This window comes from Phaethon aethereus (genome assembly GCF_964289735.1).
Source record: "Phaethon aethereus genome assembly, chromosome: 16".
Classification (NCBI taxonomy): Eukaryota; Metazoa; Chordata; class Aves; order Phaethontiformes; family Phaethontidae; genus Phaethon; species Phaethon aethereus.
The window spans coordinates 13,738,080-13,754,215 of record NC_138592.1 but is presented as its reverse complement, the minus strand read 5'-3'; the positions used below and the strand labels follow the sequence as shown (position 1 = coordinate 13,754,215).

Here is a 16,136-nt window from a genome sequence, read left to right as displayed (position 1 = left end):
GGACTTTGTGGGTCTATATTGTGTATGCAGTATACGGTTTCTTCTAAAGATTTTTTTTTTAACAGCCTTAAACAGCCCCTCTTGCTAGTTTATCGTTTCAGTAAAGCAGTGACAGCTGCTCACAAAAAAAAATTGTGGATCATATCGATGGAGTGAAATTAACTGTTTTTCTTGCAATATAGAATTTCAAAAAATAGCTGCCATTCAGTGTGACAGACGTGACTCTGCTCAAGTTTAACAGGACATTCTGATAACTGCAGTATGGTTAATTGCCGTTTAACTAAATTATGTTTGTATTTACCATGTGCTCATTGCTCAGGCCTTTGGGTGCATTTACTTCATTAAGAAATACTTACAATCTGTATTAACCAGATGTTGCTGATAACTGGCAACATCCAAACAAGTCCCCCAAATGGTCTGTGTGCATTCCACAGCACGTGGGGTGATGACTGATCCCTTTACAGGGGAAGAAGCCACTGAACAAACCATGAGGCAAAGCCTAGACAACAAGATTATGGGATTTTAAACAAAGAGGCAGGATGCTGTGCTACACCCCTGCTTAATCAAATATTTAAACTGATTTTAAATCTATTTCTCCAAGTATATGTAGGTCCCTCTTGAAAATTAATTGTATCCTTGGTGACTCAAAACAGAAAGTATTCGAACAGTTCGCTACTCTATTTTGAGTCAGTTTGCAACCTGCCGCATGCAGAGCTCATTGCAAGCTGCAAGTTCTCTGCACTCTGTTAAACATTTCTCCTGTCTGACAGCCACCAGGGTAAATGTCACCAGGGTGTGTTCCACTGCCTTGTACAGGCTTTGCCCCCCGTGTTTGTTTTGCAATTGTTATAACTTAAAGCACAGGGACCGTGAAGCTCCTGATGACCCTGGAGGTTACTGAAACTATTAGTGTTACTTTTTCATTTCTGCTTTACCTTCACAGATGACAGTATAGCAGACAAACCTAAGTATCAGCAAAAATGCAATTAAATGTCCCTAATGACACAGTAATGAAGTAAAATAAGTATCTTGATGGTGTTGCCTTTTTTTTGTTCAGTGAAGGAATGCACTGGAGTATGATTTTTATAATGCTAGAAGCTCATTGACTATGTGTACCTGAGCACTTGCAATCATAGGACAGCCCTATGCCCTGGAGGTTGGGCAGACCTTGAGGACTAGAAGTTTGGGGCTGGTGTGACTGCACTCACCCAGACTGTGCAGCTTTGGCGCTGGCTAATATCTACCCACCTTAAACTGTGGGCAAATATTGCTATTATTAGTCTGCAAATACCATGTGTAGTACATTCTGACTGTCACCCAGAGGTAGTTTTCCAGTAAACTTTGATGCAAATTACTGATCCCCAGAAAGCATGATGTTATAGAATCACTATATTTCAGGAGCTGTCAGCAAACTGAGCATGTGATGAATGGGATAGAGAAACTAAATAAAAATATTTGGCATAGCATATAGGCACGTGTTCTCTGTTCCTGTGTCTGTAGTAGACAAAAACCTCTATGTCAAGCTTCATGCACACACACACACAGATGCCCGCATTTTTTTGAAGCTATTTAATTACAGTAGAAGATGATGGGTTGGTATGTTGACTGAAATTATGTATTTCATCTGTGTCTAATCATACTAGAAAAATGTAAAGATGACGTTGAAAAGCTCTGACCTTTAGAGTTTCACAAAGCTGTTCAGTGTCGTACTAAAAGTTTTCAAATGGTGCACAAACCTTTGAAGCCCAGCAAGAACTAAGTTCATTTAAAAGTGTCAGATTCACTGCTGTAATCTTCTTTGTTTTCTTGTGAGTTAACTTAGAGGTAAATGAGTCTGGTATTTAGTCAAAAAGATAATCCTCGATCCTTTTCCTTTGTGAACAAATGTGATGGCTGCAGTTTAATCAGTTTTATCAGTGGTTTAATATTGAATTAATACTGAATTTATTATCAGCAGCACACTGATATGAGAGATCTTAACCTAATACAGTGATACAATGCTGTCATTTATATGAATATTTCATTTAATATCGGAGATTTGATATTAATGACACATCATTCTAAAGCTCTAGTTTATATTTGATAGTCAATAAAATAAAAAGGAAAAAAAAGACCCTTATGAAAATTTGGTTTGGGTCAGTCATGCTTGACAAGCTCAGAAGCATTCGATTTTTTTGGACCTTTTTTAGAAACACAATTTTCTAACAAAAAGAAATTACTCAAATATTGCTATAGCAAGCAGTAAGAAATTGTGCTGATGACCATGAACTTGTATTGTGATCTGATGTAAGTCTGTGTTTTCAGATGTACCAGAGCTCTGTATGATCCCTTAGGCCATTCCCTGTCAGATCGATCATCTATCTCGCTCTGCATTGTATAGTTAAATACTGAAGGACAGCTTTATTTTGCTAAATCACTTTGTCAGGGATAGACCCTAATGCTTTGCTGATTGTTTAGATGTGTAACAGTCAATTACCGCCTTGCTCTACCCTTGCAATACTTTGCATCTTTTGTTAGGAAAAGCACCTCACTTCCTACGACTTCAGAACGTGGAGGTTAATGTGGGACAGAACGCCACGTTCCAGTGCATTGCTGGGGGGAAGTGGTCGCAGCATGACAAACTCTGGCTCCAGGTAAAATGATGCACTTTTTTGGGGGTGTGGTATTTATTGGTTTGGGGTTGGGTTTTTTTTGCTTGGTTTTGTGTTTGGTTTTTTTTTTTTTACTTTTTTCCAAGTGAACTAAGTAGATAAAGATTGGGTGGTGGGTCAAAATCTTTTCATCCAGATCCCCTGAGAACTGCCTTAAATTCATTCTAGGTAAGAGTTTAAGGTGACAAAGGACAAAATCATGGCACGGAACAGGGAAAAAATGGCTAGTGACAGCAAAATTTTGGTTTCAAACAAATGCCTATGCACCTCGTAAGCATTTAGTCATAAAGTAGAAGAGACAGAACAAGTGGAATATTTCTTGTCTTCTGCTTAATTATGCAATCTTCTTTCCTCTCACTACCACCACTCTGCCCTCAGCCCAGAGTCAGTGATTAGATGTTAAGAAGCAAACCTACCCTAAGGTCTGTTATTACTATCTGGATGGTGAAAACAGGCAAAACCAGTTGAGTACCCACTGTGTTTCTTCCTCCCGGTTTCCCTTGGCTGCATCGATAGCAGATTGTTCCTTTTAGTCACGTGCTAAAAGACCAAAACATTCCCTCTCTTAACGTCCATATTTCACCCTGCTGGTTGGACTCGAAGACTGGGTAGTGCTATTCAAATGGGTGTAGTAACAACTTTAAGAACTCATTTTTGGTTCTAGACTTAGAACTTGTATCAAACCAGAGAGGTGGAGTACATGTTTCCCAATGAAGGACAAAGTTATTTCCTCTGCTCTTTGAAGGTCTCCGATATGTGGAGCCCCAACATTACCATGCTCTGTACGTAGAGCTCTTCTAGAAACTTTTAAAATAGTTGAACTTGTCACTTCTTCTAAACTGTGCCATTAAACTCCTCATGTCCCAAACAAGAGGATTCTCTTGCTTATATCTACTATGCATGTACACAGGGCCAACGTAAACTTTCAGAACGCTTAACTTGGTCGACAGTTTCTATTCACAGCTTGGGCTGATGTGACTGAGGGCCTGACCACCCTGTATTTGTAGCATCTGAGGCAAACAAGAATGGCCTTGGTCGTGGTTGCTATGGCGTCTGTAGTCAAATAACTAACAGATTTTCTCAAACTTTTAAATTGACTTCAGACATTTTAACAAACTTTAAAAATAACAATTTCATGTATCGTTTAGGTACTAGGGGAGGAATCGGTTTACCTAATCATAAAAATGAAAATTACTACTGGGGAAAAGATTTGGCTTGAGTTGGTGAGAAATGTAGTCGGCGTCATGTAAAAATGACTTGACAGTCACTTTAACTATACTCTCATCACAGCTGTTCCCCTAAAAAATACTTTTTTATCTGAAATTTATTAACTCATGGTGTACTTTTAGCATCCACAGAGATACATTTTTGGCTTATTCTTTATCTTTTTTCGGTTCTGTCAGTGAAATCTTTACACAGTTATGACTAGATATGTGTAAAAACAATTCTGACCTGAAGCAGTATGAACCTTTTCCTGTGAGAAGCAGGGGTTTGGGAGGAAATCATTATTGTTGTTAGTGGAAACCTGCTTTTCATTCTCTAAAATTGAAACTTTTAATGAAAATAGCCTTGGAAACACTCCCAAAAACTGATTACTGGAAATTGGCAAAACAGCAGTGTGTTTTTCTTTGAAACTCCTGAGAAACTAGACCAACTGAGCAAGTTCAAGTGTTGATGCTGTGGAGTACTTCTATTTCTAGCTAATTCTTCATCTGTCCCTTTTCCATTTGGAAAAACGTAGTCTCACATTGATAGAGGGGTTTATTGAGGAATGCTGGACATATAAAGATGTCTGCTCATCTAACCAATTTAAATAAATTGGTTCAGAATAATTTTTCCTCTGAAAATGTCAAATTTATAAAATCTGTTCATTTGTAGCATTTTCCCAGGTGTGCAAAATACATTCATTTGTAGTATTTTCACATCCTAGACAGCCCTCTAAGTATACAGTGTACAATTGCATGGTCTGAACTGTCACTCTCCAGCCTTGTCAATACACATAACACGTCAAAGGCCCAAATATGCTTCAAAAATTAAATAGACATGAAAACTTAAATATATGTGTAAGAATATTTAAGCCCTAGTTCATACAACCCTGTAAATTTTTCAGGGGTATGGCTAGCAGTCTTCTCTTGAAAGATTGTGCTTATATAAAATCTAACCTAGTGATGTGATGGTCTGAACAACGTTAAGAAACATAACAAAGAATGAATCACATATGGATGTATAGTCTGTGTGTCTCTATGACTGACATCATTCTTCTCTGCCTTTACAGCAGTGGAATGGAAGGGACACAGCACTAATGGTCACTCGAGTGGTCAACCATAGACGTTTTTCTGCTACTGTCAGTGTAGCTGACACCTCCCAGCGCAGCATCAGCAAGTACCGATGTGTCATTCGTTCAGATGGTGGATCTGGAGTTTCAAATTATGCAGAATTAATAGTGAAAGGTAGGTTGCACTAAAGCAGCAGGTTTATGCAAGATGAGTGTTTCCTCCCAGATGGCATCTATATATAAAAATTGACATCATATTGGACCTTTTTCTTTCATATTAAATTTAAGTAGGAAAAAAAGAAAGGTAAAAGTGACATGAATTTCAATCATTTTCTTAAAACAAATATTTGAATCATAACTTCGTATAGAGCCCTTTTCGTAAGCTTTTGTAGTAATGCATGGTGTAGCTATGGATACTTTTAATGTAGTCAGCTAAACAGTTTGTCAGCTTCATCTGCCTGCCTTTACAGTATTAGGCATCAATAATCTTGTGATGGAGCATTGCATGTCAGAAAGGTCTACTCAGGGATGCTGGGAATAAATGATGGGATTGATTCTGCTGATGTCCTGAAGCACACAGTAGAAACATCAGTACTTCTTGAAGGATACTAGGGTTTTAGCCCTGTTATTTACTGTGATTCAAGAGCTGATACAGTGCCTGACACATGCAAGATGTGTCTTAATCTTGCCTTCATGAGACATGCGTGCTATTTACAGTGCCTTTTTTTGTAAACTCTCCTTGCACTGCGTCACATGGATGCTCACTGCCTCTCACGTGGAGAGATCAGAAGGTGGCTAAGTTGCTCCTGAGACATTGTGTGTTTGGGGTGGGGGTGATGTCAAATGGGAGGAGTACGAGTCTACTCAGAGTATAATTTTATTGACCTCAATGTTTCACTTTTCTGTGAAAATGGAGGGCTGCTGTAGAAATGGGATCACTTTCATCTCCGCTGTAGTACTTCCTGGCAACTTACTCTGTCATTTGATGATTAGTATACTGATGTCTTTACACTGCCTTAAATATAGAGTGCTGAGTGGTGCAGATATTCAAACTACACAGATCACCAAGAGAGTGCTATTAGATGCCAAGTGCGTTTAATTCCCACTCGGTGATCTTGCATCTTGTTCAAATCCGGAGGAATTAATTAATGATTAAAACGGAATTGAGTTGCCAAGAGTAGCATATCTAGTATTGTAACACAGCTAAATAAAGGGAAGAAAATCTCCCAGAGCAACAAAATACCAGAATATGCAAAGTTGAGTAGGTGCCTGACACTTCTATGTTCATTGATGTAAGAAGGGAAAAAATAGAAGAATGTTATAAACATGAATGGTTGGACATCCACCAGGAGAGACGTTGAAAGTTTCATTGCTGGATTATTCAGGCAAACACCTAGCTAGACGAAATTTTAGGAGAGTAATATTGTTATGGGAAGGTACACTCCTCTGCTCCTTGCTCCTGCGTCGTAAGCAGGTAAGGTTAAGTGGTTCGTTTGAGGTTAGTTTGATGCAGCACTGTGACACACTGGGGTTGCATGGATGAGTGCTTCCAAGCAGTCTGACTAATTTTAGTGTGGTTAATAGTGAATTTGTAATGCATGCACACAGGCTGAAATGAAAGCAAATTGGAATTGTTTAATTCTGAAGAGATGTTTATTGAATTGCAATAATGTACTTGGGTATACATTAAATCAGTCTGTAATTGAAGTTTTGCTCAGTTGATATTCCTGCCCCTAAACCCACTAAATCCAAGCTGATACTCTGCTGCTCACTTGCTTTCTCTTGATCAGTTGAACATCAAATCATAGGGGATTCCTTCAACAAAGGTTAAAATTTAAAAGTGTATCTTTGTAATGTAAAGATCCGTTTGCTTTCCTATGCATAAGATGTTTTATTGTAGTATTGAGAAAGGAAAGAATAATTTACATTTCTCAATATTGTATGATAATATTCGGTAGATACAGAATGAGAGGTTTGAAATACATGAACTTCTTCAACACCCTAAACTGGAACAATACATACCTCTTTCAGCAAATCAAGTGATCAATGAAATTAAACATGCATCACTTTCTGCCCCCCCCGACATCTTTACTAAGAACAGTGTGCTGTTGTAAAGTAATTGCTCGAAATGTTATACAAAAAATCGTAACTTTATTAGATTCAAATTATTACAGTATATTTAGTGGCAAGAGATACCTCTGCAGTACTGTGAAAATGCTTTTCTGTAGACAGCTATTTGCTGTATATGCTAACACTTTTCTGTCCTCTGACTCTGGTGCAAGGCTTGCATAAATGACAATACACTTATTCTTCTCTTTGCACTCTAGTATCATAACGGTCAAGCCAGGGAAACCTGTCATTTCCATCTGTACACCTTACTATCCTTTGGTACTCCAGTGGAAATAGCTCTCTCATCTCTCACTGTTGCACATCTAGTAATTTAATACAATTTTGTACAAGGTGTACAAAACACCCAGAGATTCTATGTCTTGCCATACATATGAATGGAAGGCTTCTTGTCTGTAATTTTATTTTAAGTGAAAGCTGCATGGCAGTTACTCGTATTCTGAACTAAATGTATGTTTTGCTTGTGTAAAGATTGTTTAAAATACTGTGGAAATTGGCTGGAATCTTATCATTTAAGGTCTGTATTAATGATAGTGTCCTTCCAGGACATTTGTTACATTATGTAAGGCTGTGAATAACATTTTAAACTGTGTGTGTATGTATGGAGGTTTATTTGCAATTGTTTTTTTCCCCGATCCCTTTCAGATATTCTGGATACCAAAAATAGTTATTCAAAACATAGTGGGAAATTGTGGAGAGCTGATAAAGAGGGAATATTACAGCATCTAAAACCTATTTTTCATGAGACAATTTTTGTGAGATTTTCACTCTCCAGGAGGTCCCTCAGAATGATTTTGTTGCTGCCTTATGTAAATTCTTTTAAGGCTGACAGAACTTTCTTATGGTCTGTTCTGCTACTACAGGTGTGTAAGTACTCAACAGAGCCCACCTACATACCTCTCGGTGTATGTTCTAGGTCTCTTCAGGTTTGTCTTAGGTGACTTTCAAAGTGTTCGGTTAGTTAACACGGATGAAAAACAGTCTGTCTCTTAACTGAGTGGCTTTCTGTCATCCTTGTGATATTTGGGACAGCTCATCTTCTATCAGTCCCTCTTTTCTTGAGGTTTTTAGATGTGAGAAGCTCATGCCTTCAGTGACACCAGAGGGAGAGGTGGTTTCTTTTTTGGAGTTGCTTAGTATTTTTTCTCTAGGTCTTTTCTGGTGTGATGCTTGTCACTGTAATTGCACCGTCTGTTTATTAACTCACCAGGTACACAGCGGAAACTGCTCTAATGATCTGAGTCTTTTCCTCATAAGTAGATGCTGGAATTTAAAAACAAACAAACAAAACCAAAACAGAAAAACCACATACGCAACCCCAAAACAAACAAAACCACACCACAACAAAAAAAAGTGTCAAGTTATCTGAGTTGAGATACTCAAGTGTGAAAAGCCTGCTAAATAGACATTTAAATAATCTATATATTTAAGTTTCTCCAGTATTAAATATACTGTGCAAATTCCAGATTCACAATTATAACGCAGAATCATCAAGGAAAACCCCTCCAGGTATTTTGACTATCTCGGTATTTGTTATTGGTTCTGCGTCCAGGATAGTTTCAGTTAATTATTAAAGAGCAGAAAGTCCTATTAAGAGAAAGAGCTTTCTGGAGCTTAAAAGTAGTAAGAAATAAAACCATCTCCATTCTACAGCTGAACCTGATCCTGGGCTGGAGCTGACCCTAGAAATGTTGCATCAGGACCTCCATAGGTTTCCTTGAATAAAATAAGTGCAGTGTAGGTATGAAAGTATATGATATGGCGTTACACATGTACTCTAGAGTAGAGCTTGTTCCTGGGATGAAAATATAATTGTCTTCAATGTAATTGTTTAGGATCCTCATAAACTTCCAAGTTTTTCCCTTTGTATTAAGCAATTACTAAGAGAGTTGCTGGATATGAAAAAGATTCTTTAAAGTTTTTGTTTGTTGGTTGGTTTATTTTTTAAAAATGTATTTTCATGGCTGATGCACAGATAGTTCTATGCCCCAGGATATTCATGCCAAATGTTCTCAGTAAAACTAATCTAATATCCTTGCCATCATGGGGTAATATAAGTACTGTTTCTGTGGTTGTACTCCAGTCCCCATATTTCACTCAGGAGATTGGGGGTGCTGATATGAAAAGTAGGCACTGTACTGCAACTATCCTCTTTTGCTATCGGGGTGGCTGGAAGACCGAGCCCATTCCCTCCGTTAGAACCAGTTAGGAGATAAGCTCAGCTGTGGTATATGTGCGGTTTAGACTTTACTGTTAAAAAAAAAGTTGTGGGTGGTTTTTTTCCTAGTATGCATTAATAAGTTCAGATAGGAGTTTTCATGCCTTCCAGCTACTTATCAGACTCATCCAGATACCAGACATTGCTGGGTAGATTTGGATTCATCTGCCTGAGTAATGCACATTGATCAAGGTCCTGGAAGTTATCACCTTGCGAACAGGAGACAGTCTCTTGCTGGTGCTACCAACAGTATCACTAAAACTGTGACAATGAGGGTTCTCCTCAGGCTGCATGCTATCTCTTTCTCTTTTTTTTTCAGCTTACACAAATAGATTCAGTCTGCAGAATTTACATGTACTGCACCATGAGAAGTTAAGTATAGATTTGATAAAGCATGTAATGATGCTGCTCTTTTGAACACTACACCAGCACAGAATGGGTTTTTTGTGTGTGTGCATGTGAACCATTTATGAAGGTTATTCCGCCTTTGAAATTACTGAACAAGGGAGAATGGCTTCATGATTGTAGAGCATCTGAAAAAGCCACTTACGTTCCTTTATTTCTTTGCAGTCACAGTGGTGTAGGGAATGTAATACTCCCTTCCTCGGTGTTCGCATCTGGCCGGTAATTACTTGAACTTGTTGCTCTGTTTAATTGTCTAGTTTGGTGTAATCCAATAGCAGTTGCTTTAACTCAGTTTTAATCATTAGATGGGTGTGTAGTGAGAAAAGGGGAGGCAAAGAGATTACAAACACTCCCTCGGACCAAGAGCTTTAACACCGCTTTCTCTGCTTTCAGTCCAGCTTAATAACTTTCTGTGAGGTGGATGGGGAGGTGTGAAGACAAAACCATTGTCTCATAGAAATTGACAGTTAGCATGAACGATATGTATCCTTTCAAAAGGAAACATTTCCTTCTCCTTCTGTTTAACCTCCAGAATAGACTGGGAAATGAAGCCATTTCTTGAGAACTGATTAATGCATGCTTTATATACAGGATCCAATTTTCAGAGTTGCACCGAGTGCCACGCAGACTTGTAGTCATGTTCCAGTATGTGCATTCCTTTTTCTCTCCTGTTTACATTCATGAACAAGGTATAAATTAGAATAAGCACATCCAGGAAAAATACAAAACTAGAGCTGGGGTACAAAGAAAGTTTGTAAACTAATCGTGTATTGACAATTATATTTATATATTTTACCAACTTTTTATATCTTTTTCTTTAGTAGCCTTTCTGTTCCTGTGTAAAACAAGTAGGGAGTCCTGTCTTAAAGTTTATCTTGATTGTAACCACTTGGGAAACTATAAAGACTTTCCTGTCGCACCACTGAGGTGAGTTTCAGGAATTTCTTGAAAGATTAATGGTTTGCATAATTTGTGAGTTTTTGTTTGTTTTGTTTTTTTTGTTTGATTTTCTTCCTCAGGTGAATTTAAGTCTGAGTTCTGGTTTTATTCTGACTGAAATTTCACTTGAGAGACTGGTAGAGAGGTAGGAATGGGATGAATTTGCTTGGATTTGTTTTTAATGTATAGATTCCTAAGTATGATGTTGCTCATGATGTGTGAAAGTCTTGACTAAATACAAGATACAAATGCAATAACACATGAAGAAAGATTAAGGAACAATCTTTGAAGCAGAAGGGACTTGAGTAAATATCCTTCAGTTTTCCAAGGATGAAGTGTATTATGGAAAGCTGTTTCTTCCTTGTCTGAGGAATTGCCTCCAGCCTCGCTGATGCATCTTGGGTGCCAGTTGTTGCTGTGGCGTGGTGAGCAGATAGCTCATGTCAGCTGTGGTTCTATTGACTGGAAGTCAGGGGGCAAGGAGTCCTCACTGGTCTTAGAGAAAGCTCTAAATAGCTAGTTGTAGTGAGGAGGTCTCTGAGGGTTATATTCTTCACTCTTTCAAGACTCTAAGAAATAGTTTTTCCTTACAATGAAGGTGTGATTAACTTGGTAAAAGATTTGGGTTTTTTTATTGCAGTTACTTGAACTGAGTAACTGCAAGATTCCCTGTGGGCAGAAGGGAGCTTTCTTGTTGCTTTGGTTAGCAATTGTCTTTTGTACTTTATCTATGTCATGTTCCTTCTTACCTTCATGTAAGGGAACAGAAGGAATCTCTGAAGAACAAAAATAATGAAAGGGAAAACATCACTGGTTGGTAGACCTTCTCCTTTCTCTAGATTCTCTTTGCTTTCCTTGACTTTTCTGTGAATTGATCTTGTAGGGTAGACCTCTAATAGAAGAAGTGATAAGCCTTGCTCTCTCTTCTGCAGTTCTCATCTGAGTTGCCTTATCCCATCAGACAATATAAAGGAGAAAATGGGCATCAAAGGCTAAATAAGCTCTCTTGTCATCGCATCCTCAATCCTAAAATGCTAAAAATGCTTCAATAATTAATATTAAACTTTGGTCTTCAGAGAAAAGATATGATCCAAAAATTAGTGGAAATAGAATGCTATTTATTGATGTATATTCTGGTAAACCATACTTACCTATTAATTTCCTATTTTAGGAAGAAAACTTGCAACAAACAGTGCAGGTGGCAGAAGCAAGGATGCTGGCAAAACACAAATGAATGTGTTTCAGCCTACCTAGGATTGCACTTGTGTTTGAAACGTATGGACAAGGTAGTTTCATATATCTCATGCTACCTTACATCTTGCAGAAAGATAGCAGTAATGTGACTTTCTAGTATGTTGCTGCTGGGTGTAAAGAACATTAACTTGAGTTCTTGGGTTTTCAATGCTGGAGGCTTCCGTTGTGCTGTAGTATCCATTTGTCAGTCTACAGAGTCTTGCAACTACCAATTCTCATTTATTTTATAAAGGAAGGGAGGAGTAGCAGGTACTTGGCCAGTACTTCTCCTTCCCATTAGCTTTATAGCATGCTTGCCAAGTGTACTCAAAATACAGAATTAACACTTTATATCGCTCTTTCTCCAATCTATGCTGCTGTTTTTAGTAGGGTGTGTTCCTGCTAGATTATCCCTATGGTTTACATCCTATAGTAGGAACTTTCAGCCTTTTCAGTTTCTAGTTAAAAATTATGAAACAGATTTAAGGCAACAGCGTAGAAATTAATTCAGGACAGCCAATGCTCAGGAAAGAGCATCATATGCTAAGGGGCATATCCCAAATGCCTTTGCTAACTGGAAAGTTTCTTGCAGTGGTTAGGTTGGTAACTCAAACCACCAGATGTGTGCCATTGTAAAATGTGCCTGGCAGCTTTTCATTGCTCTTTGTTTCTTTTTAATGTAAAAATTTTCATGTGAGTTGATTGCTAATGATGCTCGTGTGACATTACAATTCAAAATTACACTTTTTTTTTTTTTGCTTATGTCTTAGCTAAAAGATTTAGCAGAAAAGATGATTCACATTCATTGTTAGCTTTCTACTGCTCATCTTTCTTCTGCCTGTTTAATGGTAGGGAAGTTATTAATGGGCTTCTCCTGGAAAATAGAATCTAAAGCTGTTCTTAATTTACTCACCCTGTGGTTACAATCCTGTTAAATGCTTTTAATTCAAGAGAAGTCCCTTGAAGTATCATCTGTCTCCATACTTGGTGAAGAGTCTGGTATGATTTAGGCATACTTGGACATTTGTGAGATATAATTGTTGGGTATGAGCTGTTATCCCAGCAGGAAAGATATCCTTTTCACATCAAAATATTAATTCTGTTGCAGCAGAAAAAAAATAACTTAAAAAAGTAGTGCTTTAATATGAAATGCAGGCAAGGATGCATCAGATTTCTTACTATGAAAGGATGATCATTAATATGGGAGCCTTTAAGAATAAACTGGCAGAACAAAGAGTGTATTTACGATACAGTGAGACCTATATATCCCATTTGTATAGGAGAAACAAATGAATTTCCAACGAAGGGCATAGACTGTTTCTGTAGATGCAAATGTCTCAGACCGACATGATTATTGGAACTTCTAAAAATTTTGCAGCGTTAGACACAGTGTAAAGATGCACAGTTACTGATCTGTCTCAGAAATGCAGGAGTTGCTGCACCTAGTAGGTTTTCTGCAAAGGTACTGTATTGTAGGACAACTGAGCTAAGAGGTTCAAAATCACCTGTGGAAGGGACAGTTTCTGTCCTGAGCAAGGTGCTAATGAATTCCCCAGCCATCTTTGCCTTGATTTAAACTTTACCCTTAATGGGCAGCATACTGTGAATCCGCTTATCGCATAGTTGGGTTTCTTAGGATGTGTGAAATGTGTGCCCAGTTTTTATATTCATTTTTATTGTTTAAAAAAAAAAAATGCAAAGCAAGAGACAGAACAGTTAAAAGCAATATGTTGGTTCATGGTGATCTGTGCTAAAGATGACTTACCTTGCTTTGTTTTACTTGGCTTTTTGCTCTTGTACATCTTGAACCACCTTTGATTATGTTGAGGTCTAACCTCAATCATTAAACAATCTCTCTTCGTGTGCATACTCAGCCTTACAGACTTCCAGGTCTGTGTGTTATACACACTCTTCTACCTCCTTTTCTTCTGAGCATACCACTACATGTGCTCCAACTCATCTTTGGTATGGGCACTTTTTAAACTACTCTGCTGGGGTTTGGAGGGTGGCATTTACAAGCTGAAGCTCTAATCCTAAAGTAAAGAAAGTTGCAAGGAACCTTGAACCTTTGGAGGAAAGAATGATGGAGCTTTGTAAACACTGAATGGTTGAGTTCAGGGCTAAGGATATTAGCATTATGGCAGCTCCAGAATCTTTTTAGCTTCAAAGCTAGGAGATGACAAAAGTCTTTTGAAGCCTGTTAGTGGTGCTGAATGGAGGCATTCAGCAATCCTGTGTTAGGTATTCAGGTAAATGGGATTTTTAAAGTTTGCATAGCATTTACTTCTGAATGATGGGGCTGAACTACTTTGCTTTCAAAGCTGGTAAAACTGAACTCCACGGAGGAGCTGGGTGTTGGTTATGTTTGCATTTGTCCTTTGGGAAGGAAGAGATTAAAGAGCATGTTTCTGTGTTAAGGAAAGAATGATCACTTTAAAGTTAGTTCCCCACTCATCCGTGGGATTATTTGAGGCAAGAAAATAGCCAAAATTGCAGTTTTGAATTGAGATTTTGCAGTCTTCCTTCTCCATCTCTACCCAATTGAAGAATGCTTCCTTTTTCTGAGCAAATAATTTCCCAGCATCCGTTCCAGCTGTAAAATGATGAAATATACTTCTCATAAAATCACCACCCTAAAATCTGTTGTGCTTTTTTTTTAGTTTTGATCTGATGCGTTAATTTTTTGCCAAGTTAGAGGCTACCACTTGTTCCCCTCTTTTTACTGTTGCTGGGACACTGGTTCAGATCACATCTTCACTGTTCCCTGTCCTGCTGTGACTTTTAAAGAATACTTTAGATCTAAGAGCAGATACCTGCTGAGCAGCAGTTGAAGAGGGTGATGATTATAGCAAGCACTGCCGTTATTTTAATTGTTAGCTTATGAATTTGAAGAGGAAAAAACATAATATGATGTTTCCTAACTCTCTACAGTCCCTGCTGCCTGTTGAACAGCTATGCTATAAGACCTTCGAGGTGGACCTTGTAAAACTTTGGCTGGGCTTATTCATAGACCTCTCCTAGTGTTGCTGATTTTTCTAACTTTCATTTTATTATGAATAATTTGCACTGCAGCATTGTGCTCTGCTGTGCTGCATAAATATGTAAAACCCCTTCTCTGAAGAAGTTACTCCCATCCTCTTTCTTATTTTTTTAACCAGGTTTCTCTCCAGTGCATCTCTTGCCTCTCTCTCTTTCTCAGCGGGAAACTTTCCATCAGTTCTTGCTTGTATGTGAGGAAGATGCAAATAACTGCAAGACTTAGGCTATCTCTCTTTGGATCCTATAAATCAGTCTTTGCTTATGCTTTACTGTCCTATTTATTAGCCTGCAGCTAATACTGAATTACATGACAGACTACAACTTACAAACTGTTTGTTCCCTCAGCAGGATACAGGCACAAATTAAAATGCAAGGGGTTTGGATTGCTTACTTCCTTAATTTTCTCTTTTCTTTCCTTCATATTATGGCAAATGCCTCTTTTGTGGCTGCTGCTGCTCTTGAGTTTTTTGACTGACTCTTGTGAACACTGCTGACCATTTCATGTTGCCTTTTAATCAGCAGTATGGTATTATTCAGTCTTCTGACCCAGATTGCTCACTAAGTAGTGAATTGTCAGTGTTTTCCACAATTTTGAGGTTGAAACTCTGAATCTGTGCTTGCTCTTGCATTGTTTTCTACCATCTCCCTTCTACTTAACCTTACCTCTGTTACATACCTTTGCTTTAGTTGGTGAATCTTGCAAATCGTTTACTTTTGTTTGCCTTGTGTCAAGAATATGGTGCTTTAGGGGTGACCAAGAATTTTGGTATGTGCGTTTTGTTGACTGTTGGTTAGGCCGTTCAGGGCATGCAGCAATCACTTAGCTTGGGGAAAGTTTTATAATTATTATTGTAGTCACAAACACATATGTTCCTGAGAACTGAAATCTTGTAGTAGACAAGCATTTTGTGTATACTTCTATATATATCTAACTATGAGAAGTCCTATGTGTAATACTCTTCCAGGAATTTCTTTTTCGGGATTTAAAATTGGAGATATTCACGTGCTGCCAATATTAACTTATGTATTCAAAGCTCTGGGAGTATGAGTCTTGATTTTGTAAATGGTCTCTGACAGTTGAGTGCTCTGTTTATTTTCCACTGCTTACTAAGAAAGGACAGGACTACATTAAAAGCTGTATGGATCAGGTGACACACCTTGAAGGCAGACAAGGCTTAACTCTGCTGTCTAGAACTGAATTGCATGCTGACAGTAATTAGGAAAAATACATTCTTTGTCTCCAAAACAC

At 38.1% G+C, this 16,136-nt stretch overlaps 1 protein-coding gene across 3 annotated transcripts in view; it reads left to right on the top strand.

Moving 5' to 3' along the window:
- Positions 1-16,136, top strand: part of PTPRT (protein tyrosine phosphatase receptor type T) — a gene marked incomplete at its 3' end in the record, with an annotated part of 341,057 nt that overhangs the window by 58,170 nt on the left and 266,751 nt on the right. For all 3 annotated transcript variants that reach the window (XM_082007343.1, XM_082007341.1, XM_082007342.1), the window contains exons 4-5: positions 2,518-2,633; positions 4,927-5,101. In XM_082007343.1, the coding sequence (XP_081863469.1) occupies positions 2,518-2,633; positions 4,927-5,101 (291 nt within the window). The remainder of the gene's footprint in view (positions 1-2,517; positions 2,634-4,926; positions 5,102-16,136) is intronic.